Consider the following 25,180-nt stretch of genomic DNA (forward strand, 5'->3'; position numbering starts at 1 on the left):
GTCATGACATTAGTCAGAATATGTCAAATCGAGTAATCATCACTCGTCTTATGTATGAAATATATTACGATAATTAGAGCATTTTCTAATAATAGTGGATGAATTACAATTTAAATTATACCAACGTAATGGAGACTAATTTAAATACAAACATTGGCTTTGGTTTCTTGCACACTAGTGTTTTTTGGGACACTAGTCTGTTATGACCTGATGATGATCTAATAAGCTGAAAACTGGTCTGCAATAAATTTCTCTTCACCTTTAAATATGAAGTAGTTGCACCACGAACTGGAAACAGAATTCATTAAAACGTTTACTATTAAATTATTTGAGTAAAATGCAATTAAATAACTCCCAGTACTCACTTTTCATAGAAAACATTCATGGGTGTAATGCAGATTTCAATTCTCGTTGGAGTATCATGCTTAATTTTTTTCGATTTTTCTATTATGGTAGCAATATCTATAATGGGACTGTTGGATTGAGTGGGTGTGTCATCTCACTGCTAGAATGCGGACGAGCTCCTCAAAGAAGTTGCCTAGTCGCTTAATAATAAAGACAACTCATTTTACTAAGAGGCTTGTCCACTTAAGCCTGTGGAATAAATAAGAGGTAATTAGTTGTTATCTAACACAACATACTACTCATTTTCAGAGAAGAGGCATCAATGGAATCCAAACTAGCTTTGGGTTTGCCATGTAGAGTCGGTGAAAACGCTGACGACGAGAAGGATACAGGATATTCTGACGTGTTCATCCAAAAGCCTCACGGAAAGTCGTCGAAAAGGGGAGAAAATTGGCGTTCAACGGATGGCTGTGGAATTATGAAACATACAGAAATTCTTGATGCGGTGGTTGAAGACTGACTTCTGTTTCATCGACATCACGTTAGTTTTGCATGCATCACAAAAACATTCGTACACATCTGTTGTTCATCCCAGAAGAAACCAAAATTTAGGTATGTCGACTAACTACGGTAATTGACTTTGTATAAAGAAGCGAAGCGTGTGATCACATGCATAATTGACTGGCAATGAAAACAATAGACATTTTGGGTTAAAACGACGAATTGCAGTGTAGATTTTGTAAGACTTTGCTTAATAAACTTCAAGAAACGTCTTTCAGGTCAAGAACTGTTCTTGAGCCCCTTACGTAATTGTCTGAAAGAGGCTGTGCAGATGGAATTAAGCAAATAATAATTCGTACGAAGGCGTACAAGCAGTCATTCTTTCCAGGGTGCATCCTTAAACGGAAGGAGAAGAATTGTTATTACGAGTATATAAAGCGTCCTTAGCCACGCAATTCACTGGGTTCCTCAGGGTGCAGATGTAGCTGTTGGTGGAGTTGAATGCTACTTGTTGACAGACTTCCTATTGGCTCCTGTGTCGGGTTCTTCGGACGAAGTTCATCTGATGATTTTACTGACGTTTCGCCAGTACGAGTGTCTGGCATTGGTCAAAGCTTCACCCTCCATTGCTGGTGGTGAACTGAAGCCGAGCTCGCGGCCGCAGACTATACTGTACGTACCTACAATGTTGGGAATATGCCGCATACCATGCACATGCGGAAAGGTTTATGTCGGAGTAACTAGACCATCAATCAACACCATGATCAAAGAATATAAGCGACATTACAGGTTGCTGCAGATGGAGAAATCGGCCGTGGCAGAGCACGCACTGAGCGAAACCGACCACGTAATAAAATTCGCCGACACGGAAGTTCTGGCCGTAGAGAAGCGCTATCACACCCGCTTGTTCAGAGAAGCTATAGAAATACAAAAACACGGGAATAGCTTCAACAAGAACGAAGAAAGCCTTAGGTAAACGGATCGTGGCTTCCCGTGCTGCAGCGAACGACAGTCGCTGGTAGCAACAGAAAGCCGCACCGGAAATGACCGCGGAGAATCCCTCGGACGTTGGCGTGCCAGATACATTCAGTATAGTCTGCGGTCGCGAACTCGGCTCCAGTTCACCACCGGCAATGGAGGGTGAAGCTTTGACAATGCCAGCCACTCGTGCTGGCGGAACGTCAGTAAAATCATCAGACGAACGTCGCCCGAAGAACCCGAGATGGAAGCATATAGGCAGTTTGTCATGAAAATTACACAAAAAGAAAATAATCTAGAAAAATAATGCCCTTTTTCAGCATACTGCTCTCCCTGCTCTATGAAGCATTTGAAGCATCGTTTCACAAATGTGTGGAAGTAGTAGCCAACAATTCTTTTGGAGGCCGTCGAGTTTGGCTAAAGTCTCTTCTTTCTTTATCTTAATCTTCAAGAAAACGTTTGCACGTACAATTATGTTAAAGAACAAAAAGCAAATAAAGCTTGCGTTAAACAAAGCGTATTGTACGTAGAGGATGTTTGAGGATATTCCACTGGAAATTTCACGTGGTCTCATTTTTTTTGTTGGCACGGTAAATTTGGATCACACGGAGCATTTTCAGTTCGTCCTTCATGATTGTATACAGTGAACAGTACAGTTATCGTTTCGGAACTCAATGAGTTGGATCGCTATGCCAGCAGAAGGTCTTTTCGCTGGCGATGGTTTTTAGATTATTATTTTTACATACGTAAATTCACTGTAAAATAATATAAGTCCTCAAACTATAATGTATGCTGCAACTGTTTATTGTAAATATACACTTACGCACCCAAACAGCAATCAAAGGATGAATGACTAAATAAACTGACGAGCTCTCTGTCTGATGATGATGAATCACGAATCACCTCCTGTCTGGGGTCGTGAACAGTCGATAGCAGTGTCAGTAAAGCGCCTGATAATGCTTCTTTCTTCTCAGACTTAGTCTTCTACACTCTTGATATTTGGCTCTGTGGTAATCATTGTTGCTTGGCTTGCACAACGTGCACAATCACTACGTGCTCATCGATTGAAAATTTTATCGTCTAACTCTAAATAGCTTGACATGACATACTCTGCTAACCGTAATTTCTTTATGAAAACTCTGTCAGCCTACACATTTTTGCTGCAGTATTCGTACAAGTGTTGCTGTTCGAGGGTTTTACATTCATCCAGGGGAGCCTCCGCCTTGTAACTGCGCTTTCGAAATGTCTCGTGCTGAAAGTTGTCTGTTGTCTCCGAACTAATGCCGCCTTCTTGTAGTACGCAGTAATTCTCGTCTTTCTAGCCTTCCCTTCAGTTAATTCATACTGTTGCTTTTCAGTCTCATCAGCATAGAAATGTTAGTCTTACGATCAGCTGCAGTAACAGCAGAACCCTTCACCTTCTTATCAAAATCAATTGTGTTTTAGGACTATATTTTAAACAGATATATTATTCCGTTCATCAAATACATCGTAGATTGGTAAGTGTAAAATTACTTTTACTTCTTTACGCTCCAATACGCCGCCCCCTTCCCCCTTCCCCCCTGCAACCCCGCAGGAGCCCTCTTCTGTTAGATGGGAAACAAGATGTGCCGTAATATTTTCTGACGGAAACTACAGAAGAGTCAGTGCATACTGTCATTTTTTTTCATTCTGTACCCGAGATGGTATAGTGAATTGTTTAAGGACCTGCCAGTTCAATTGTTGAGCCTTAGTACTATTCAGCCAAATACCTGGATGTTTGGTAGTGATGTAGAGTGTTCCCCAACTGGAAATAAATGGGAGGGGATTACCAGTTTTGGTATTTGCCACCCAATCGAGAGAAATCTTTTGAAATTAGGGATTGGAACCATGGTGAGTAAAACTGTATATCGCCCCAAACGAACATCAGAAGTAGGTGTATGTGTTCGCAATTGGGAATAAATCTGGAGCAGATTACAAATTGCTGCACTCGTCTTACATCTATGAGAAACCTCAAAAACCTTGGTCGGTTCGGGGATCATCAGATAGTAAAGGCAATGTATTGTTCATTTAGCGATCCTTTTCTGTCTCTCGCCATCTGTACGAGTTGGTTGTAGTTGCAGTTCATTCCGTTGATAACACTTTGTAATATGCACGTGCAGAACCTGCCCCTTGATTTTTTAGGTAATTTCTTTGCAAGAAATCTGTTATGTCTAATTAATTCGCCATAGGTGGCGAACGTACGCGAGGATCGAATGGCTGCCGATAAAAGCCGTCTCCTTCCTTATGACCATCATGAGGTAGTCAGTGCAATCTCTTGTCTTGGGTTAGGGAAACTGAACCAGAAGGCGGACGAATCTCGCTGAGGATCAATGGAAATGGGAAGGCAAGGAGGAACCAGCGCAAAGTCCTTAAGGATATCTCAAGCTCTGTAGCCAAAATGAACAGAAGTGAGGCCCAGGGGATTGAAATTATCATTTGTTTCGGATAGAGTTAAAAGCAGGAAATTTGAATCAATGAGTGAGAATTGGGATTCAGAATAATACTGCCTGGTTTCTCACGAATAGACAGGTATGAAATGAGTATGTATTTGTGTAGAGTGATACATAAAGCACTAGTGCGAAAATTGGATAGTTTCAGATACAGGTTGATTGAACATCTGATCTGCTAAAAGCTCTGCATCCCCACCAGCCTGGCTCTGTATATGACAGTTAAAGTTTTCTGATCGAGTGGAAATTGTTTCAAGAAAAGCTGTTAAGCGTGAACTCGACAAGAACAAATGCACAGAGGCAGTTCGTCCAACACGTCGGTTGAACATTTTACACTACTGGCCATTAAAATTGCTACACTAAGAAGAAATGCAGATGATAAACGGGTATTCATTGGACAAATATATTATACTAGAACTGACATGTGATTAAATTTTCACGCAATTTGGGTGCATAGATCCTGAGAAATCACTACCCAGAAGAACCACCTCTGGCCGTAATAACGGCCTTGAAACGCCTGGGCATTGAGTCAAACAGAGCTAAGACGGCGTGTACAGGTAGAGCTGCCCATGCAGCTTCAACACGATATCACAGTTCATCAAGAGTAGTGACTGGCGTATTGTGACGAGCCAGTTGCTCGGCTACCATCGACCAGACGTTTTCAATTGGTGAGAGATCTGGAGAGTGTGCTGGCCAGGGCAGCAGTAGAACATTTTCTGTATCCAGAACGCCTGTACAGGACCTGCAACGTGCGGTTCAAAGTGCCATCAATGCGAACAAGAGGTGACCGAGACGTGTAACCAATGGCACCCCATACCATCACGCCTGGTGATACGCCAGTATGGCGATGACGAATACACGCTTCCAATGTGCGTTCATCGCGATGTCGCCAAACACGGATGCGACCATCATGATGCTGTAAACAGAACCAGGATTCATCCGAAAAAATGACGTTTTGCCATTCGTGCACCCAGGGTCGTCGTCGAGTACACCATCGCAGGCGCTCCTGTCTGTGATGCAGCGTCAAGGATAACCGCAGCCATGGTCTCCGAGCTGATAGTCCATGCTGCTGCAAACGTCGTCGAACTGTTCGTGGAGATGGTTGTTGTCTTGCAAACGACCCCATCTGTTGACTCAGGGATCGAGACGTGGCTGCACGATCCGTTACAGTCATGCGGATGAGATGCCTGTCATCTCGACTGATAGTGATACGAGGCCGTTGGGATCCAGCACGGCGTTCCGTATTACCCTCCTGAACCCACCGATTCCATACTCTGCTAACAGTCATTGGATCTCGACCAACGCGAACAGCAATGTCGCGATACGATAAACTTCAATCGCGATAGGCTACAATTCGACCTTTATCAAAGTCTGAAACGTGATGGCACGCATTTCTCCTCTTTACACGAGGAGCATCACAACAACGTTTCACCAGGCAACGCCGGTCAACTGCTGTTTGTGTATGAGAAATCGGTTGGAAACTTTCCTCATGTCAGCACATTGTAGGTGTCGCCACCGGCGCCAACCTTGTGTGAATGCTCTGAAAAGCTAGTCATTTGCACATCACAGCATCTTTTTCCTGTCGGTTAAATTTCGCGTTTGTAGCCCGTCATCTTCGTGGTGTAGCAATTTTAAAGGCCAGTAGTGTATTACCTGCTGCATAGTTAAATCTGCTGCTTCAGAGAGGGAAGAAGTCGTACTCACCAGAGAGCGATCGATGGACTCGAGCGACATGGAGGAGCCGTGGAGGGCGAGCACCGGCGCCAGACGGCAGTCGCGCATGCCCGGGTCCATCGTCGTGTTGGGCGAGTCCTGGGGCGTCGCCGCCGTGTGCGTGATGATGGGCGGCTGCGACAGCATCTTGCTCTCTGCAACAGGCCGCGGTCGACGGTGCTCTGGAACATCTCTAGTATACATCAGCTGGACGCTCCCTTTCTCGTATTACTAACGTAATTCTTTACTTCCTTTGAGCCCAATTTTGCTTCGTCACTTGAGTCCCGTGTCACGTGTTGCGTTGGATAAACGTAACCTAATGCTCGTTAAAACTGCAGCTCAGTTGATGGAAAGAATAAGATTTTAGTGTGAGACCAATGCAGCCACATTAGCCTAGGTCCGCCAGCATTTCTGGTTCTAGGAGCCTTAATATTTACAGGTATTACGATGTTGCAGTACCTGTTTGTAAAGAAGGAAGATGCAGGGAACAGGCACTACCGCATTAATCCCGCTATAAAATACGTGAAATGTACTCTCAGTTGCAAAATGCAGAACTATTACACTCATGCTCAGAAATTACGGATAATACTGATACATGGTGAAACAACGCTCTGGTGGGCCGTTTGCTGTTTTAAATCACCTCTGGGTATGACCATGCGGTGCATTTGACCTGCGGTCGTCGCACGGTGGTGCTGGCAGCAGTCCACATACGCAGAGGTATGTTGGTACATGTCAGAGAACGGTGCAACCAGTAAGTGTGCAGACGCTTTCAGACGTGCTAATGGTGACTGTGTGTTGAAAATGGCTCAAAGAACACATATTGATGACTTTATGAGGGGTAGAATACTAGAGCGACCGGAGGCTGGTCAAACACAGCAGGTCTTAGCACGGGCCTTTCGTGTGCCACAAAGTGTGATCTGAAGGTTATGGCAACGATTCCAGCAGACAGGAAACGTGTCCAGGCGCCACAGTACGGGACGTCAAAAGTATACAACACGACAAGAAGACCGATTTGTCACCGTCAGTGCCCGCAGACAGCTACGGAGTACTGCAGGTAGCCTTGATCGGACCTTACCGCAGCCACCGGAAGAGCTGTCTCCAGACACACAGTCTACAGACGTCTGACTAGACATGGTTTATTCGCCTGGAGACCTGCAAGGTGCATTCCACTGACCCCTGGTCACAGGAGAGCCCGTAAGGCCTGGTGTCAAGAACACAGTACATGGTCATTGGAACAGTGGCCCCAGGTTATGTTCACGGACGAGTCCAGGTATAATCTGAACAGTGATTCTCGCCGGGTTTTCATCTGGTGTGAACCAGGAACCAGATACCAACCTCTTAATGTCCTTGAAAGGGACCTGTATGGAGGTCGTGGTTTGATGGTGTGGGGTTGGATAATGATTGGTGCTCGTACTCCCCTGCATGCCTGGCAGAGGAACTGTAACATGTCAGGTGCATCGGGACGTCATTTTGCACCAGTATGTCCACATTTTCAGGGGTGCAGTGGGTACCACCTTCCTCCTGATGGATGATAACGTACTGCTCCACCAAGCTGCCATCGTGGAGTAGTACCTTGAAACAGAAGATATCACGCGAATGGAGTGGCCTGCCTGTTCTGCAGACCTAAGCCCCATCAAGCACGTCTAGGATGATCTCGGTCGACGTATCGCTGCTAACCCCTATGGCACTTCAGGCACTGGTGCAAGAATGGGAGGCTATACCCCAGCAGCTGCTCGACCATGCGATCCAGAGTATGCCAACTCGTTGTGCGGCTTGTGTACGTGTGCATGGTGATCATATCCCTTGCTGACGTCGGGGAACATGCGCAGGAAACAGTGACGTTTTGTAGCACATGTGTTTCGGGACGGTTTTCTCAACTTATCACCAATACCGATGGACTTACATATCTATGCTCTTAGCGCAAGTTTTGTGTAGTGCCACGTTGTGTGGCACCACATTCTGCAATTATCCTTAATTTATGAGCATGAGTGTAGTTGTATAAAGGAATGAAGACAATGAAAATTTATGCCAGACCAGGTCTCGAACCTGGATTTTCCGCTTTAAGCGAACCGTCGCCTTTATCGCTCGTCACAATCTGTACTCGTACTTACACTATGTAGCTCCTGTACAGGGGAGCACGTTTTGTAGGGCAATCAGATAATGTGTGTACGAGTACAGGTTGCGACGCAGGAACGATGACATATGAAGTTTGGGTCAAGCCGTGGGTCGGGCACGGATAGACAACACAGTTAAGGCGACAGCTCGCGTAAAGAGGGAAATTCGGGCGTGAGACCTGGTATGGCACAAATTTTCATTGTCGCCATTCTCTTTTACAGCTACTTGTTGTTAGTATTCGCAACTAAGAATACATTTCGTGTATAAGATTTGTTCGCAGTTGCTCACTTGTCTGCGTGCCGCACTTGCTCACCTTTCTGGATGTTGCACTTGGGCTCGCAGTCGTGCAGCAGGTGTCGGCGCCGGTGGCAGCTGTTCTCCTTCTCGCGGTGGCCGTTGTGCTTCGACTTCCTCAGCTCCTCCGCGCTGCGCCACTCGTTCGTCATGCCCTGCCGACACAAACGCCCCTTCTGGTAATGCTTCATTAGTGCAAGATAGTTGTCTGTTAGTTGACACAAAATACACAAGAAGATATTGTGGAACAGTGTGAATAACCAATAATTATAATCATCTGTATGTCATCCATAACAACCACTGTTAAGCATAAAGGTGTTAAAACACTACTGGCCATTAAAATTGCTACACCACGAGGATGACGTGCTACAGACGCGACATTTAACCGACAGGAAGAAGATGCTGTGAGATGCAAATGATTAGCTTTTCAGAGCGTTCACACAACGTTGGCGCCGGTGGTGACACCTACAACGTGCTGACAAGAGGAAAGTTTTCAACCGATTTCTCATACACAAACAGCAGTTGACTGGCCTTGCCTGGTGAAACGTTGTCGTGATGCCTTGTGTACGATCACGTTTCCGACTTTGATAAAAGTTGGATTGTAGCCTATCGCCATTGCGGTTTATCGTATCGCGACATTGCTGCTCGAGATCTAATGACTGTTAGCAGAATAAGGAATCGGTGGGTTCAGGAGGGTAATACGGAACGCCGTGCTGGATCCCAACGGCCTCGTATCACTAGCAGTTGAGATGACGGGCATCTTATCCGCATGGCTGTAACGGATCGTGCAGCCACGTCTCGATCCCTGAGTCAACAGATGGGGACGTTTGCAAGACAACAACCATCTCCATGAACAGTTCGATGACGTTTGCAGCAGCATGGACTATCAGCTCGGAGACCGTGGCTCCGGTTACCCTTGACGCTGCATCACAGACAAGAGCTCCTGCGATGGTGTACTCAACGACGAACCTGGGTGCACGAATGGCGAAACGTCATTTTTTGGAATGAATCCAGGTTCTGTTTACAGCATCATGAAGGTCGCATCCGTGTTTGGCGACATCGCGGTGAACGCACATTGGAAGTGTGTATTCGTAATCGCCATACTGGCATATCACCAGGCGTGATGGTATGGTGTGCCATTGGTTACACGTCTCGGTTGCCTCTTGTTCGCATTGACGGCACTTTGAACAGTGGACGTTACATTTCAGATGCGTTACGACCCTCGCTCTACCCTTCATTCGATCCCTGCGAAATCCTGCATTTCGGCAGGATAATGCACTACCGCATGTTGCAGGTACTATACGGGCCTTTCTAGATACTGAAAATGTTCGACTGCTGCCCTGGCCAGCACATTCTCCAGATCTCTCACCAATTGAAAACGTCTGGTCAATGGTGGCCGAGCAACTGGCTCGTCACAATACGCCAGTCACTACTCTTGATGAACTGTGGTATCGTGTTGAAGCTGCATGGGCAGCTGTACCTGTACACGCCATCCAAGCTCTGTTTGACTCAATACGCGGGTGTATCAAGGCCGTTATTACGCAGGCGAATGAGAATTCAAATGGTTCAAATGGCTCTGATCTCTATGGGACTTAACATCTGAGGTCATCAGTCCCCTAGACTTAGAACCACTTAAACCTAACTAACCTAAGGACATCACACACCTCCATGCCCGAGGCAGGATTCGTACCTGCGACCGTAACAGCAGTGCGGTTTCGGACTGAAGCTCCTGGAACCGCTCGGCCACAGCGGCCGGCTGAATGAGAATTGAACGAGTACATCAGAGAATAGGGAAAATGTTAAGCCATTGTGTGAAGTGCCATCACAATGACTGGGATACCCTTTCGCCATACAAAATCGCTGCATGTATTTCTAAGGTTTACAAGAGTATGTATCTATAACCGTATGAGACAGCAGATGGACGGAAAATGCCATCATCATTAGAGATAGTCATGCCTAAAGTAGGGAAAAGTGAGGAGTCGGTAAGAAATTTCGCAAGAACTTTACGGGAAGCAAGTACAAAAAGCCAGTACGAAGGGCCTTGAACGTCAGGAATGTGTGAGACAACGGAGTGTGGAGTTAACTGAATGCTATATAAGACATTATGTGATGTTAGCGAACCCGTACACCCTATAGGGTAAGAAAAAGGAACTCCTCACACATTATCAGAGTCAATACCAAAAGGGTGAAATGACTTCACCAGTGAATGTAAACCTACAACTTCCTGCCCGGACTATGGTCACTCACACTTGGCACATCCATCCCTTTCAAGGCGCACCAGACTCTTTATCAGCATTGCTGGCACCAGGCCCAAAAAGGGAGCAGGATGTAGAAAAGGGAAGAGAATGCAGAACATCGAGCAGACAGTCCCTGCCCCATCTTTCCATACATTTCCTTTTGGTTGAGATCTTGCACTGGACGTTAAAAGTGTCATAGAATCGCCTGGCCATTGAGAAATGAGATTTGGAGGGTGGAAGAACAGAGGGAATATCTATTAATCAGTGTCGCCTATGATCATTTTCGGGAATGCCTAGAGCAAGCCATGGATTTGATTCCCCACACTCAGAGGAGATGGAATCAGCGATAGATTGATGCGGGGGTTCGATTGTTGAAAACTGTGGGAGGAACAAACGACAGCGACGATGTAAGACAGGTAAACGATACACTGATTCCCGTACTGGGGGAAACGGAAAATATCAGAGTCCCGGCAGACTGGCATAACCCAGCTGGCAAACTTGGAACAGGAGTGCTGAATAACACTAGGTTGCCATGGGGGTTAACAGCAGGGGGGCTGATTGTGTGTGGATGACAACCAGTTCGATGAATCGGATTCTGAGCGTGTTGCAAGCCCAGACGGACCTATTGGGTGCCCAGTCTTCCACGGCAAGGTTGTACTGTTCAGTTATAGAAATCAGCACCTGATCCAAGGAGGGACAGGCAAAGAGTACAAACGCTTGGGATTAGGGGGCAGCGAGATGTGCTGAATGGCATGAAGTACAACATCTCAGGATTGACTTCCTGACTTACTGCAACAATAACGGAGGTTACGGCTCTACACAAAACATATCCACCACTAGATGTGCCTGACAATCTTTTGAGAATACTACCCGGTAAGAACTTGACTTTCTTGAATAATCGCTTGGATCCTACATTATTCAGTTCTCTGGACGAGCTTACAGCGTCCCAGAAGAAGCGGGTTAGTGTAGAACATATTCCAATATATCCAACAGTATCGCAGCAGATACCAGTACACGATCACATTGATCGGGAACCATCTTACTCCTGGCTACAACGGAGAATCATCCACCTTTCTGAACTCTCATTCCATCACTTACCGACCGAGAGGGTCATCCCTAAGATATAAATAGTTAAGAATGTACCATTATCAGTACACCATGTGGCAGAGTGTACAAGGGACAGTCATTGCAAGAATTATAAATAAGAGTGTAAGAGAATGTAAATAGTACTCTGTAAATGTGTTTCACAGACGTAGCTACAGTCTTGGATTCAATGGACAAATCTCTAAAGGGGTCGAGTATTGAGGCTACATAACGCGTGATCGAGGCGAGCAAGCTAGCTATCTGTGAAAACCTGATGCCAGCCCTGAAATATTGGTGAGGCGGAATGGCGCAAGACTCGAGTCTGTCACAGTGGCGAGCTGAATTACCTCTTGCCATGGCATAATGGTACGCCGCTTCGGTCCCCAACGTGGGCAAAGGTGGGTCCGGTCACAGCAGAGCTGGGCAAATCCACTGTAAACACTTCCCACGCAGACCTCACAGTATCTTGTCTTCGACTACTACGGACGCTGAGACATACACCGTGGTAGCTAACGGCCCGATAGGGGCCAACCAGCTTCATCTACATCTAGTCACTTCACCTGCTAGCTGCTGCTCTACATACCATTGCAGTACTAAATGATTTCAAGATTCGAGCTGGAGACACCGACAGTAAGCCCCCTTTAGGGTGACTTCATCCAGTCTCTGGGCATCTCCAAGGGGTCTTGGATTCGGACCCTGCACCCAGTGTTTGCGAGTACGACGCAGACTTGGTGAGTGCTGTCTCGTTCATTCGTCCAAGATACAGTGGCCCCACCCCAGGCCTCACAGTCTGGGATGGACAAGCTACAACTCTCGTTCACCTTTGGCGTTTCTGGAGGGGACACTAACCAGGGCTCGGTACGTGAAGAATGTTGTTAGACACGTTCTTTTATCCTTCTTGCAAAAAGAAGGTGATGTGTTGCACCAACAGGATAATGTTCGCCCACACACTGCCCGTGAAGATCAACGTGCTCTGCAAGATTTGCAGCAACTTTCCTGGGCAGCACGATCTCCGGACTTGTCTCCAATGGAGCACGTGTGGGATATGATTGGACGAGAAGTGACTCGTGCCACTCATCAACCAACAACTCTCACAGATCTACGTGATAGGTTGAGCAGGCGTGGTATAATGTATCCCAGGACAGTATTCGGCATCTGTATGATTGACTCGACGCAAGAGTCAGTACCTACGCTGCAGCCAGTGGGGGCTGTACCACATACTAATACAGGTTACCAGCATGGATCGACACTTGGTACTTCAATACCGCTCGCGCTATTGATCTGTAAATGTAATCATTTCACTGACACCACATGCACTGTTGCAACGATAAGTCTTGAGTCAATTGGAAACCCCTTAAAGGGTGTACAAATTTTTTCGGGCAGTGTATAAACAGCTGTAGTCTACGTTCAAGTTACTTACGGGAATGGTCGGCTGCATTCCTTTAAAGTATCTGCACGTTGTATACGCCTGGAGAAACTTACGCCTCACAACTGTAGTCTATACGATACTGCAGTGCCTGTATTATTTCGAATTACGATGCAAAGTTCCTTCAGACACGCGTATGTGGTTGAAAGTGCGAGTACAGTTTGCAGACACATGGTTGACGACATGTGGGAGTTTGGATCTGGCAGTCAGTCTTGCTCGTATAGCCTCATGGCAAGGCGATCGTTCGCGATAAGAGAGAAATTCGGGTTGAAGTCCCAGTTCGGCACAAATTTTCATTGTCGTCATTCAATTATACAGCTGATGGTAGTCTATATCGCAACTGCGAATAAATTTTTTTGTACCCCATGTTTACAAGCTGAAATATCGCTCGGTCCTGGCGAAACAGCGCTGTTTCCGGTTACTTAATAGACATGATTTTCGGGCACGCGCGTGCAGGTGATGACTATAGAGAAGTGAACAGGTACATGTATACACACAGAGCCGTGTGTTTCCATAATACCGTAACCTATCACACTTACAGTAGTGTGTAAATGAATTGGGACAAGTCGGTTAAACTTTAACTGCATTTGGTTGAACAGCTCATTTCATAAGACGCCTCTTCACAGTACTCCACAGCTTCTCGATGGGATTTCATTGGTTACAGCTAACAAACTTCATTTCCTTGTAAAATATGAGCTCGCCTCAATTAATTTGCACACTACTGTATGTGGTTCCAACATAACTGGAGTCGCAACTCACTTTGTAACGCCTGCGACGGGCGTTCCCTGAAAAGTGGATAGGAAGAGCAGCGACTGTTTCGTGACAAGGGTGTTCGACTGCTCTGTTGCCACCTGGTGTTTGTACGATGACGTTAGGCACACATACAATCTGGAGGACGCAACTGTGTTATGAGTGTAGCATCTTGTGCAGGTTACGGATATAGATAAAATTATTTCGTGGGAGTGAGGCAGGGTTGTAGCCTATCCTCAATGATTTTCAATTTGTACATTGAGCAAGCAGTGAAGAAAACCAATGAGAAATTTCGAAAGGGAATTTAACTTTTTAGAGACGAAATAAAAACTTTTAAGGTTTGCCACGTTCATCGTAATTCTGTCAGAGACGGCAAAGGAGTTCGAAGAGTAGTTGAATGGAATTGATACAGTCTTGAAAAGTTTTATAAGACGAACATCAACAAAAGTAAAACAAGGGAAATAGAATGAATTAAATCAGGCTATGCTGCGGGAATTGGGTTAGAATACGAGACACTGAAAGTAGTAGAATTATTTTGCTACTTGGGCAACAAAATAATTGACGATGGTCAAAGTAGAGAGATAAACGACTAACATATGGATTGGCTAAAGCAAGAAAATAGTTTCCGAAAAACAGGAATTTCCAAAAAATGTAATAAATCGTTAGAACTTCAGGAAGTCCTTTCTGAAGGTAATGTTCTGGAGTTTAATTTTGTTCAAAAGTGGAACGTGGAGGTTAAAAAAATATTCATACGGCAGGATTGTTTGGGAGTCCCTCCAGAGTAATGTTCAGCCGTCTGGTTCACGTCTTTTAAAGAATGCCACTTAGGCGACTTGTGTGCTCCTAACCTATCTCAGTAACTTACGGGGAAAGGGAAGCTACAGTATAACCTCAAATTGGAACCGCGTTTCCTGATGTGCCCTCACATCACTAAGAGGTGACGGCTAGAGTAAACGCAGAAATGGCTCTGAGCACTATGGGACTTAACATCTGTGGTCATCAGTCCCCTAGAAATTAGAACTACTTAAACCTAACTAACCTAAGGACATCACACACATCCATGCAGGAGGCAGGATTCGAACCTGCGACCGTAGCAGTTGCGTAGTTCCAGACTGAAGCGCCTAAAACCGCTCGGCCACAGTAAAGGCAGACTGAGAAGTTTAAGCTCTGACCAGGGTTTGATTTCGCGACCATTCAGTTCCCGGGCATGAGTTTTATCACTAAATCACCAAAGCCGACATAAGTGGATGATAATTTATATAGCAAGAGAATAGAATCTTTTGAAATCTGGTGCTACAGAATAATAGTAAAGATTAGATGGGCAGATCGACTAACTAATGAAGATGTCCTGAAATAAACTGGGAAAAATGAGCGTCGTGGAGTAACTAAACTGAAAGAAGGGATCAGTTGATAAGACACGTCCTGAAGCGTCAAGAAGTAGTTTCGTTATGGAGGGAAGTGTGAGTCGTAAACGTTGCAGAGGGAGACCAAGGTCGACTACGGCAAGTAGTTTGAAGTGGATGTAAACTACAGTAATTGTAGACATATCAAGAGTCCTGCACAGGATGGAGTAGCGTGGACAGCTGCATCAAACGAGTCTTCGAACTGAAGCTCGAACGGAAGCTCGAACTGAAGTCGAAAGCTAAAAGACGACTTACGTTTTTATCCCAGTCAGCAAAAGACGGTAAATTCAAAAATTCATCGTTTTTGCTCATAACTTTAGATTCAGTTGTTTCCAAATCAGAGTTCTTCATTTCACATTAGCTCTTAACAGTGGCTGCACCCACATGTCAGTAGTTTTGTTATGATGAATGACGGTCACTAAGTAAACATCTGTTTGTGCAACAATGTCAGCTGCCTCCCCTAACTGCCCTACATAGGCGCAATGTTGTTGCCGAGTGGTGTGTGCGGAGGGGTGTGGACGTGAATGCAAATCTGTGCATCGTGCTATTGAAGTGGCTATACATTATAATACGTGCACATTATGTAAAATATGTTTTATGTTCAATGATGTAAAAAAGATTTTCTATTCCTTGCTTTAGCCTAGTAGGGTTCGATAGTTTAATTTTTTGCTTTTTGAGGTACAGTGCAGCCTATGCTCTTCCTCAGGGTTCCAGCCGTCTCCATACCAAATTTCATCAAAGTAGGTTCAACGATTTCGTCGTGAAAGCGCAACAGGCAGAGTTAGTTTCGCATTTATAATATTAGTATGGAACTATGGATTAAACACGTTGAGAACTGTAGATGCATTGAATTCTTTAGTTTGAATCGTGCTATCTACAATATATCAATCAATAAACGCATTTTCACAGATATGACAAAGTTCAAAAGCCAAAGAGTAAGTAGCTTTCTCAGCAAGTAAATATTTTTCCCTAATGCGCGTTATATTCCTCAAATCATCTTGTACACTTTCTTAAGTGTACTATGTTCTTCTTTATGATTCAAACCCTCCCCACACCAATTTTCATCAGAATCAGTTCAGCGGTTTAGTCGTGAAAATGTAATAGAAAGAGTTGATTTTGCATTTATAATATTAGTACGTATGAATACTTATTCCCTTCTCTGTCATCGCGATAAGTTCGCATCATCATCACAGAAACGCCCTGTATATTTAATATTGTTATTCCTATTCTTCGTTTATCTGTGTCATGCTGTGGAGTCCATCCCCGAGCTAACAGATGTTCGATAGTTACATGTGGTGGAGCCTGTTATATGCAAATTTCTCGTGATTATACATTGTCTGTACGCATCAAAATGCCGACACACACGGAAATATAGCCATATTCAAAACACGAGTGGTACCAAAAAAGTAATGCAGGGGACAGGATTCGATCCATCCAAGAGAAGAGTGCAATATTTAGCTCTAAGCAAGTACATAGATTTTCTAATATGAAGCAATGGAAACGAAGATGAACTGAATCAGTGAATACTTGAGTTTTTACGTATTTTCTATTGGAAATAATTTACCAACAAAAGAGAAAATCAATTGCATGAAACGACATTCGGCCTGCAGCAGGTTACTGACAGAGTGCCCAGAACGTTTGACATAAACAATTCGTAAACAGAGAACTATATAATTAACAATTTACCCACTCTGATACAAAATAGATATTTATCTGTGTTTAACGAAACATATTTGAGCAACGTTTCGTTTATTTTATTATGCTAAGTTATTGTACGTTGCTGTCTCTGCATTGAAAAGTTATTCAAACTGTGTGCAGCATGTGTCTAAAACACAACTGTTTGTCTGTTGTAGATTGGTTTTATCTGTTGTGGAACATTGTGTCGTTTGATACTGAGAATTTATGTTATCGATTTTTGTTTTCTATTACGAGGCATAGGGAATCAGGTTTGTTTCTGTTTCAATTGTGAAACGCATTTTGTTGATTTCTCTGTATAACACCTATGTTCCGAAACGTAATTCATTGTTATCGACGTTAGAAAAATTACAACCATTGTCATTACAGTAACTACTGACGCAGTAGTTTCCAACCTTTCTGAGACTATTACCCACAGGTGAAATCAGCTATTGGGTGGTACCCACCACGCCACGCCCCCCCCCCTCCCCCCCACCATCAACAGCCTAACTAAACATTAGAATGAAACAGAATTTTCTATGAACGCTTTTAATTTGTAAATGATGGAAGGTAAATGATACGTGTTTTCGTAGGTGTGTTATTAAGTCCCAAAATAAAGAGTCAATGAGACAATTGGTACCGCTTAATTCTAACAACCTTTCATTGATATTTATAAAAAGATGAGATTGTTCTTAGTGCATCGCGAGTGCTACCTAGAACACCTTAAAAAAAAGCTAACCATCCTGTTTGATGGTAGATACTCAGTACAAAATGTGCTTCCTCTGCAGCACTTCTCTCGCTAGTGACTCTTGCTTCCCTCACACCCTGCAATGCCATTGTAAAATCAACCGAGCCAAAGACTGTACATTACACTTACTGCGCGTGTGCCACTTGATTCCTGGACTCCTTACCCCTGGAATGGTAGAAATTTGAAGACTTTAGGCTGCCATTGATTTCCGTGTTACCACTGCCGCGCAGCAACGTAGTAGTCATTACATAATTACAACCATTTTGTGATCTCAGTTAAATCGTTTATTGTAGCGAAGTGAATAATGAAGCAATTTCTGCGGGAACTACATACACTACATACAACTCGGAGAAGGCATTTTCATGGGATATTTAAGCATATATATATCAATTTTACTGTCACAGACGGAGATACAAAGTTTGTGTGCAGCAGGTGAAATATGTGAGGAACAAGGAAGATGTTCATACATTCGTTTCACTAGCTGAAGCCTCCGCCACATTGTCTCACGCGTTAATGGTAGTATTTGAAACAAAAAATGTAGTTTTTGGTGACTTCTGTAATCATTATTACGTTTTAGGAAACAGTGATGATGATAGTAATAATGATCTTTTGAAAATAGTTCAGTTTCGACACCCAAACACTATTGAACCATTTTTTTTTTTGCCCCTCAGAAAATTTCATTTTACCCCTCAGGGGGTATTTCCCTCAGGTTGGGAGCTATTGTACTAGTGGAACTATAGTTTCTTTGAAGTTATTAAGTTTACTTTTCTTTGCAGGCAGAACTGGGCATGCGAATCCCACTTTGTTTCCACTTCGAGCTGTACAACATACAAATTGTGCTTCATCCTCAAGGACATAGACTTAAACGTTTCACGTTCGCCAGTATCTCGTCGATATTTCCTCACAACGAATATTCTTCTGCATTTCATGTACCGCTGTAACTTCAGAAAGCTTTAACTCTGCGATCTCGTCTCCTTCAAAGACTTAAGTGAGGACCACCTTGTGATCGCGAAATTCTGGCCAGCCCTGACCTATGCAGCCTTATGGAAATGTGTGTCAGTATTCTTCGCCTCCGGCAGGCGCGAAACGGCCTCCTGCAGATTTCCCAGAGGCACGTCTCAGAGCTATAAGTGGCGCATGGTAATGTGGAACCCTCGTCTGCACATTACGAAAAACTGAGTCTTATTTTCTACCAAGCAATCTTATCTGAAATGTTGCCAAAACCACACATATCATCTGCATCTATTTATCTTGCGGGATGTACGTTCCTTAGGGCTGACAGACCAAATAAACGAGGCGGAGATGTCAGTGTGTATACACAATCTTACCTCAAACCCAAGGTCGTTAGCACGTAGAACCCTTAAGAAGAAACACAGGCAGAACTTACGTCCATTGCAATAAGTATACAGAGCCGAAAGTGTTTAGCTAGGGTTGTATCTAAATGCCTAAAAATCAGCTCAGTGACTTCCTTTCAGTCAGAAACACATTAATTTCAGCGCCCGTGCTTTTCACATTACAACCCACACACCGCATGGCGCACAGACACATTCTTATAGATGTAATCGCAACTAGAAAGGAACGTTAAACGTATAGTGCGAGACGTCTAATAACTGGACTGCTCAGAAACTAAGTGAACTCAAATATTCAGAGTAAACCATAGCTGAATGCAAAATCCATGAACTTAGTGATAAGTTCACAGCTCTCTGCGACACACACTTCTATACGTACGATCCGCATAAGAAAAAGCCGTCCTCCTTGGCAGACAGCTGACTTACGTCTGAAACTTACTGGCAGATTAAAACTGTGTGCCGGGCCGAGAGTCGAACTCAGGACCTTTGCCTTTGATAGGTAATTGCTCTACCAACTGAGCTACGCAAGTATAACTCAGGACCCGTCCTCAAAGCTTAATTTCCTCGGGTACTTCATCTACTACCTTCCAAACTTCACAGCAGTGCTCCTGCGAAACTTGCAAGACTAGAATTCCTGGAAGAAAGGATACTGCTGAGACATGGCTTAGCCACAGCCTAGGAAATGTTCCCAGAGTGAAATTTTCACTCTGCAGTGGAGTGTATGCTGACATGGAACTTCCTAGCAGATTAAAACTGGCGGAAGTAGCGCTGAGAGAACGTGTCCTGAGTCATGCTTGGGTAGCTTAGTCGGTAGAGAAGCCTGCGAAAGGCAAAGGTCCAGGATTCGAGTCTCGGTCCGCCACAAAGTTTTAATCTGCCAGTGACTTTCATATTAACTCAAACTCCGCTGCAGAGTGAAAATTTCATTCTGAGTTACGTCTAATGATGAACAGCAGGGACCCTGCTCATACAAATTTCGAGGCAAATCCGAAACAGGAACACTACGAAGCATACAGAATGCTGCCAAACAGGGCAAACCAATGCGTCCGCAGCGCCGAATTCAGGAACGCTCGTTCCATTCCATGCAGTGATACGACACCCGAAGATCTGTGGAAGAAGCTTCGTAGCTCGGGAGTCGGAAAAGCAAAATGAAAAATAGTTTTTCAGGTCTCAGCTGACGAAATAGGCCCCAAAGCTACAAAGCGCTGTCGTCCGCAAGAATCCCCGGACTACATTCTTAACCAAGACACTTTCCATCTAAAACACGTTAAAAGAAAAGTAACAACGAAACTCTCTTCTACAGAGATAGGCAACTATGCTTTCAGCATTGCAATGATCAAGAATGTTGTAGAACAGGCAAATTTAATTTTCCTCTCGTGAATGAAATATATTCCACGCCATGGAACTGAAGCTATCCCTAAGAACGAAAACCCGTAGCTACCTTGTGATTACCGTCCAATCAGCATTTAACCTGTTTTGCCCAAAGGCCTGAAATATATTGTTTACGACCAAATTACTGAAAACTTAGGCAAATTCAACTTTTGTGACCAATATCAGTCCAGCTTTCGCAAACACCATAACACAAACACAACATTAATTGGAATAACTGATGGCCTGAAATAGGTATACCACGGACAAGCGAGAGGCCACAATATTGACACTAGTAGACTGAGACCAAGGAGAGCTACCCGAGCACGTATCACTACCTGTCTCCGTGGCATTAAAGCTTTTGTTATTGCCCCAAAGATTTTGTTTTCAAAGTTGTTTAGGAAGATATTAACCAGAAGGCCTCTTCCTTTGGATCAGTGGGTACCTTGCGCAGAAAATTCATTATTAAATTTGAAGTTTGTTCTCTGATTACTTTTAGGATGGCTGGTACTTCCTGTATCTGTTCAAAAATGTTCAAATGCGTGTGAAATCTTATGGGACTTAACTGCTAAGGTCATGGGTCCCTAAGCTTACACACTACTTAACCTAAATTATCCTAAGGACAAACACACACAACCATGCCCGAGGGAGGACTCGAACCTCCGCCGGGATCAACCGCACAGTCCATGACTGTAGCGTCTGTATCTGTGTTTCTAGTTTAGTTTGACCTTGTTGTAACAGTTTTTCAGTTATGTTTATTGTTGTTTCTTTTGATGGGTGATAGTACATTGCTGTGGCATCAGTTGAACGAGTGTGTCTGTTACAGGTAAGTTTGTGTCTTAAATTTAGAGATTAAGTACTTGCTGTTTCTACGCATATGTTGTTTATGCGTAATGCTTTCGCAGGAAAGTGTGCATGTATCTTTACAAATCGTGCATTAGAGCCGTTGTAAAATTTATCACCAATCTGATTGTGAGTGCGTGTTTCTAGTTCAAGAGCTTTACATATTTTTATGAAATCTTTGAGTTCGGTTGCTTTCTAGTTGCATTATTTTGTTTTCTGTTGCAAGTTTCGATGTTTTTATCTATCTAATCCTTCTCATGTATGATGGTTAGTGTGTTACCTTTATCTGCATTAGTGACCATAGTCCCGAGTGAACATAATTTCTTGTTTTTATCTCTGCAGTTATCTTATTATGGTTAATGGTGTTTCTGTTCTTAAATCCAAACCTCCAGATGTCAGACACTCAGATCGGTACCATACGTTGTATGACGATAGAGTATCAACCAAAACACCGATTTACTTCGTGCTATGTGCTGTCGTCCAGTAGAACATGCGTAAACGTAACACCAGAACTATGGAGGACAGGAAAAGCGTATTTGTGAGTGATTCTGCAGTAGATCTCGCGCAGACGCGTTGATGGAGTGTGATGTCGACGTATCAAAGGACCTGCCATTCAGATACCAAAGATGAAAATTTTTTTAACTGTTTCTGCGTGAAACTGTATAATGGGTGAACTTTCTCCTGACATATAAAAGGACTTTCGGAGTTTGCAGCAATGTTCCCATGGCACTACTTTCGCTTCGGTAGTTGAAAGTAGCAGACCTATAGAGTATATTCTTATAGATAAATGTGGTGTTCTGTCAGACATGTGTTCTATATGGGATTCCATCCTCTATGTAATTCATTAGGTATGACAATTGTTTCGTTGCATTTCCTAGTTGATTGAGTGCTTTGTATTATGTGTTGTAAGTAGACTGTTTACGTTTTTTTGTTGTTAACGCCACGTAGCGGTCTATATGAAAATCACTGACTGTGCTGTGTGAAGGCTGTGGTTGGTTTGCATTGTTGGAGTATATGCTATTGTAGTGTTGGGCAGTTGGCCGTTAACAGCGCGTAGCGTTGCGCAGTTGGAGGTGAGCCGCCAGCAGTGGTGGATGTGGGGAGAGAGATGGCGGAGTTTTGAGAGCGGATGATCTGGACGTGTGTCCATCAGAGACAGTAAATTTGTAAGACTGGATGTCATGAACTGATATATATATTATGACTTTTGAACACTATTAAGGTAAATACATTGTTTGTTCTTTATCAAAATCTTTCATTTGCTAACTGTGCCTATCAGTAATTAGTGCCTCCAGTAGTTAGAATCTTTTATTTAGCTGGGAGTATTGGCGCTCGCTTTATTGCAGTAGTTCGAGTCATTACTCGATTTTTGTGAGGTAAGTGATTCATGAAAGGTATAGGTTATTGTTAGCCAGGGCCATTCTTTTGTAGGGATTATTGAAAGTCAGATTGCGTTGCGCTAAAAATATTGTGTGTCAGATTAAGCACAGTCATTTATAATTTTTCTAAAGGGACGTTTCAGTGTTGTTGAGTGACGTTTTGACAGAATGGTTACATATTTCCTTTCTGTGACATGACATGTTGCTTCCATTTTATTTGACATAATTAGGGATAACATTGCTGAATAAATTTGTTTTGTTAAACTTGATGTCATACGTGGTCTGGTTGAGCATCATTTTTGTCTTTCCATACTTGTGGTAGAGCTTTGAGGAAAATGACTGGCAAGACCTTGCTGTAATCTTTCTGTATTATTAAGCTCTGTTCCTGTGTTAATATAAAATTTGATTGGTAGGATCCACAAACCTTTTATTTGTTTGAGTTTACCCGACCACGTTTCGTCACAGTTGTGGCACACTCAGAGAGATACGTACACAGTGTTTCAGATAAGGCATTTTTCTCTGTCACTTGCAAAATAATAAGTGAAAGGAATGGAGTTTTTAACTTTGTTTTTGTTTTGTTTTAGACAGTTATAGCAACGAGTTGTAATATTTGTAATAGAACATTATTTTTCTGTCGAGTAGCTGATGTGTTTAAACAAACTGTGTACAAATCAATTTAAATGAAATTTCTATCAATATTCGTTAGGAAACTAGAAACGTTCAAAGTTTTACAGATGGACGGAAAATGCTGTACATAACAGTATGCATTCAGATGGATATTAGAGTGATGGAATGTTCATTTAAGTGAGATGTTCAAGCGTGTGACAATTTTTCTGAACGCAAAACTTAGTGCGCCCTCTAACAACCTACGTCGAGATGTAAAATTGCTGGTGTTTAGAAGGCGAGCTGAGTTTCGCACTCAGGAAAATGGGCACTTGTTTGAAAATCTCATTTACATGGAAATTCCGCCACTGGAACATCCATCTGAACACAACCAATTATGTACTCCATGTTGCATCCACCACCAAAATTTTCAGCGTTTCTGAATCCCTAAATAAAACTGACAAAAATTTCAGTTAAACTGGTTTGTACACACTTGGTTTTAATAGATGAGCTACAGCACAAAACAGTTTTATTTAAAAATTTTGAGTCATTGCTGCAAACCTCTGGAAAATAACCAAATAAATGATGTTCATAAGTACGCAGAAAGAGTAACGTTTCTTACGTTTACTTGTGTAAATAAATATTCCTTCCATTAATTATTTTGTAAGTTGCATAAAAAACAACACGTTACGTAGAACACCGTCTATCCGTTGAAACGCATGAGACAGTAATCAGAGAAAATAAGAACTATGAAACAAATGCCTCTCCGACATATAGGCGGGCAAGCTAACGGGTAAGACACTAGATGATTGTCGATTAGGTTCCCACTTAGCCTTTCGGACGTCACTATTGAAAGAGTTTGAGAGTAACGTAAATGTAAGATCATTTAGGGGGTCTGAAATATTCTACAATCAACTAGATGAGATGATAGCGTTTTAGTTCGTAGGGAACATACTGATCCGGGTCATCGGTGGCCTCCATAAAGAGATAAGCTTCGCTTTCAGTGAATAATCTATCGTTACGTTATGGCGGCAAGTTAAAGAATGTGGTATACTAGAGATTATAATTTACACTCGCTGGCAACCCTGTACGACGAAGAGAGGTACTAGCGGTGCGAGCTGGAACATTAGATGTGCTCAGTTGGTCTGAACTTTGCTCGGGATAGAGGATACAGCTTCGAATCCTGGTCTGACATGGGTTTAATCTGTCAGCAAGTTTACGCTGCACAACGAGTTCCACCCGTGATATGCCTTTTCGGCATCTCTTTAGTAACCTCCGATAACAACATCTGTGGCTGCAGGTATGACCGCCGGAAAAAGGGTGATTAACTCAGCTACGTAGAAGGTCAGATAGATTATGTAATGGTAAGACAGAGATTTAGGAACCAGGTTTTAAATTTTAAGACATTTCCAAAGGGCAGATGTGGACTCTGACCACAATCTATTGGTTATGAACTGTAGATTAAAACTGAAGAAACTGCAAAAAGATGGGAATTTAAGGAGATGGGACCTTGATAAACTGACTAAACCAGAGGTTACAGAGAGTTTCAGGGAGAGCATAAGCGAACAATTGACAGGAATGGGGGAAAGAAATACAGTAGAAGAAGAATGGGTAGCTCTGAGGGATGAAGTAGTGAAGGCGGCAGAGGATCAAGTAGGTAAAAAGACAAGGACTAGTAGAAATCCTTGGGTAACAGAAGAAATATTGAATTTAATTAATGAAAGGAGAAAATATAAAAATGCAGTAAATGAAGCAGGCAAAAAGGAATACAAACGTCTCAAAAAAGAGATCGACAGGAAGTGCAAAACTGCTAAGCAGGGATGGCTAGAGGACAAATGGAAGGATGTAGAGGCTTATGTCACTAGGGGTAAATTAGATACCGCCTACAGGAAAAGAGTACCAC

The 25,180-nt window shown here is 43.3% G+C and overlaps 1 protein-coding gene across 1 annotated transcript in view; it reads right to left on the bottom strand.

Moving 5' to 3' along the window:
- The window catches only part of LOC126456574 (voltage-dependent T-type calcium channel subunit alpha-1G), a 795,987-nt gene that overhangs the window by 176,171 nt on the left and 594,636 nt on the right, over window positions 1–25,180 (bottom strand). The window contains exons 19-20 of the mRNA XM_050092321.1: window positions 8,434–8,569; window positions 5,997–6,160 (exon numbers count right to left, since the gene is read on the bottom strand). Of these exons, the coding sequence (XP_049948278.1) occupies window positions 5,997–6,160; window positions 8,434–8,569 (300 nt within the window). The remainder of the gene's footprint in view (window positions 1–5,996; window positions 6,161–8,433; window positions 8,570–25,180) is intronic.

Source organism: Schistocerca serialis, chromosome 2 (genome assembly GCF_023864345.2).
Source record: "Schistocerca serialis cubense isolate TAMUIC-IGC-003099 chromosome 2, iqSchSeri2.2, whole genome shotgun sequence".
NCBI lineage: Eukaryota > Metazoa > Arthropoda > Insecta > Orthoptera > Acrididae > Schistocerca > Schistocerca serialis.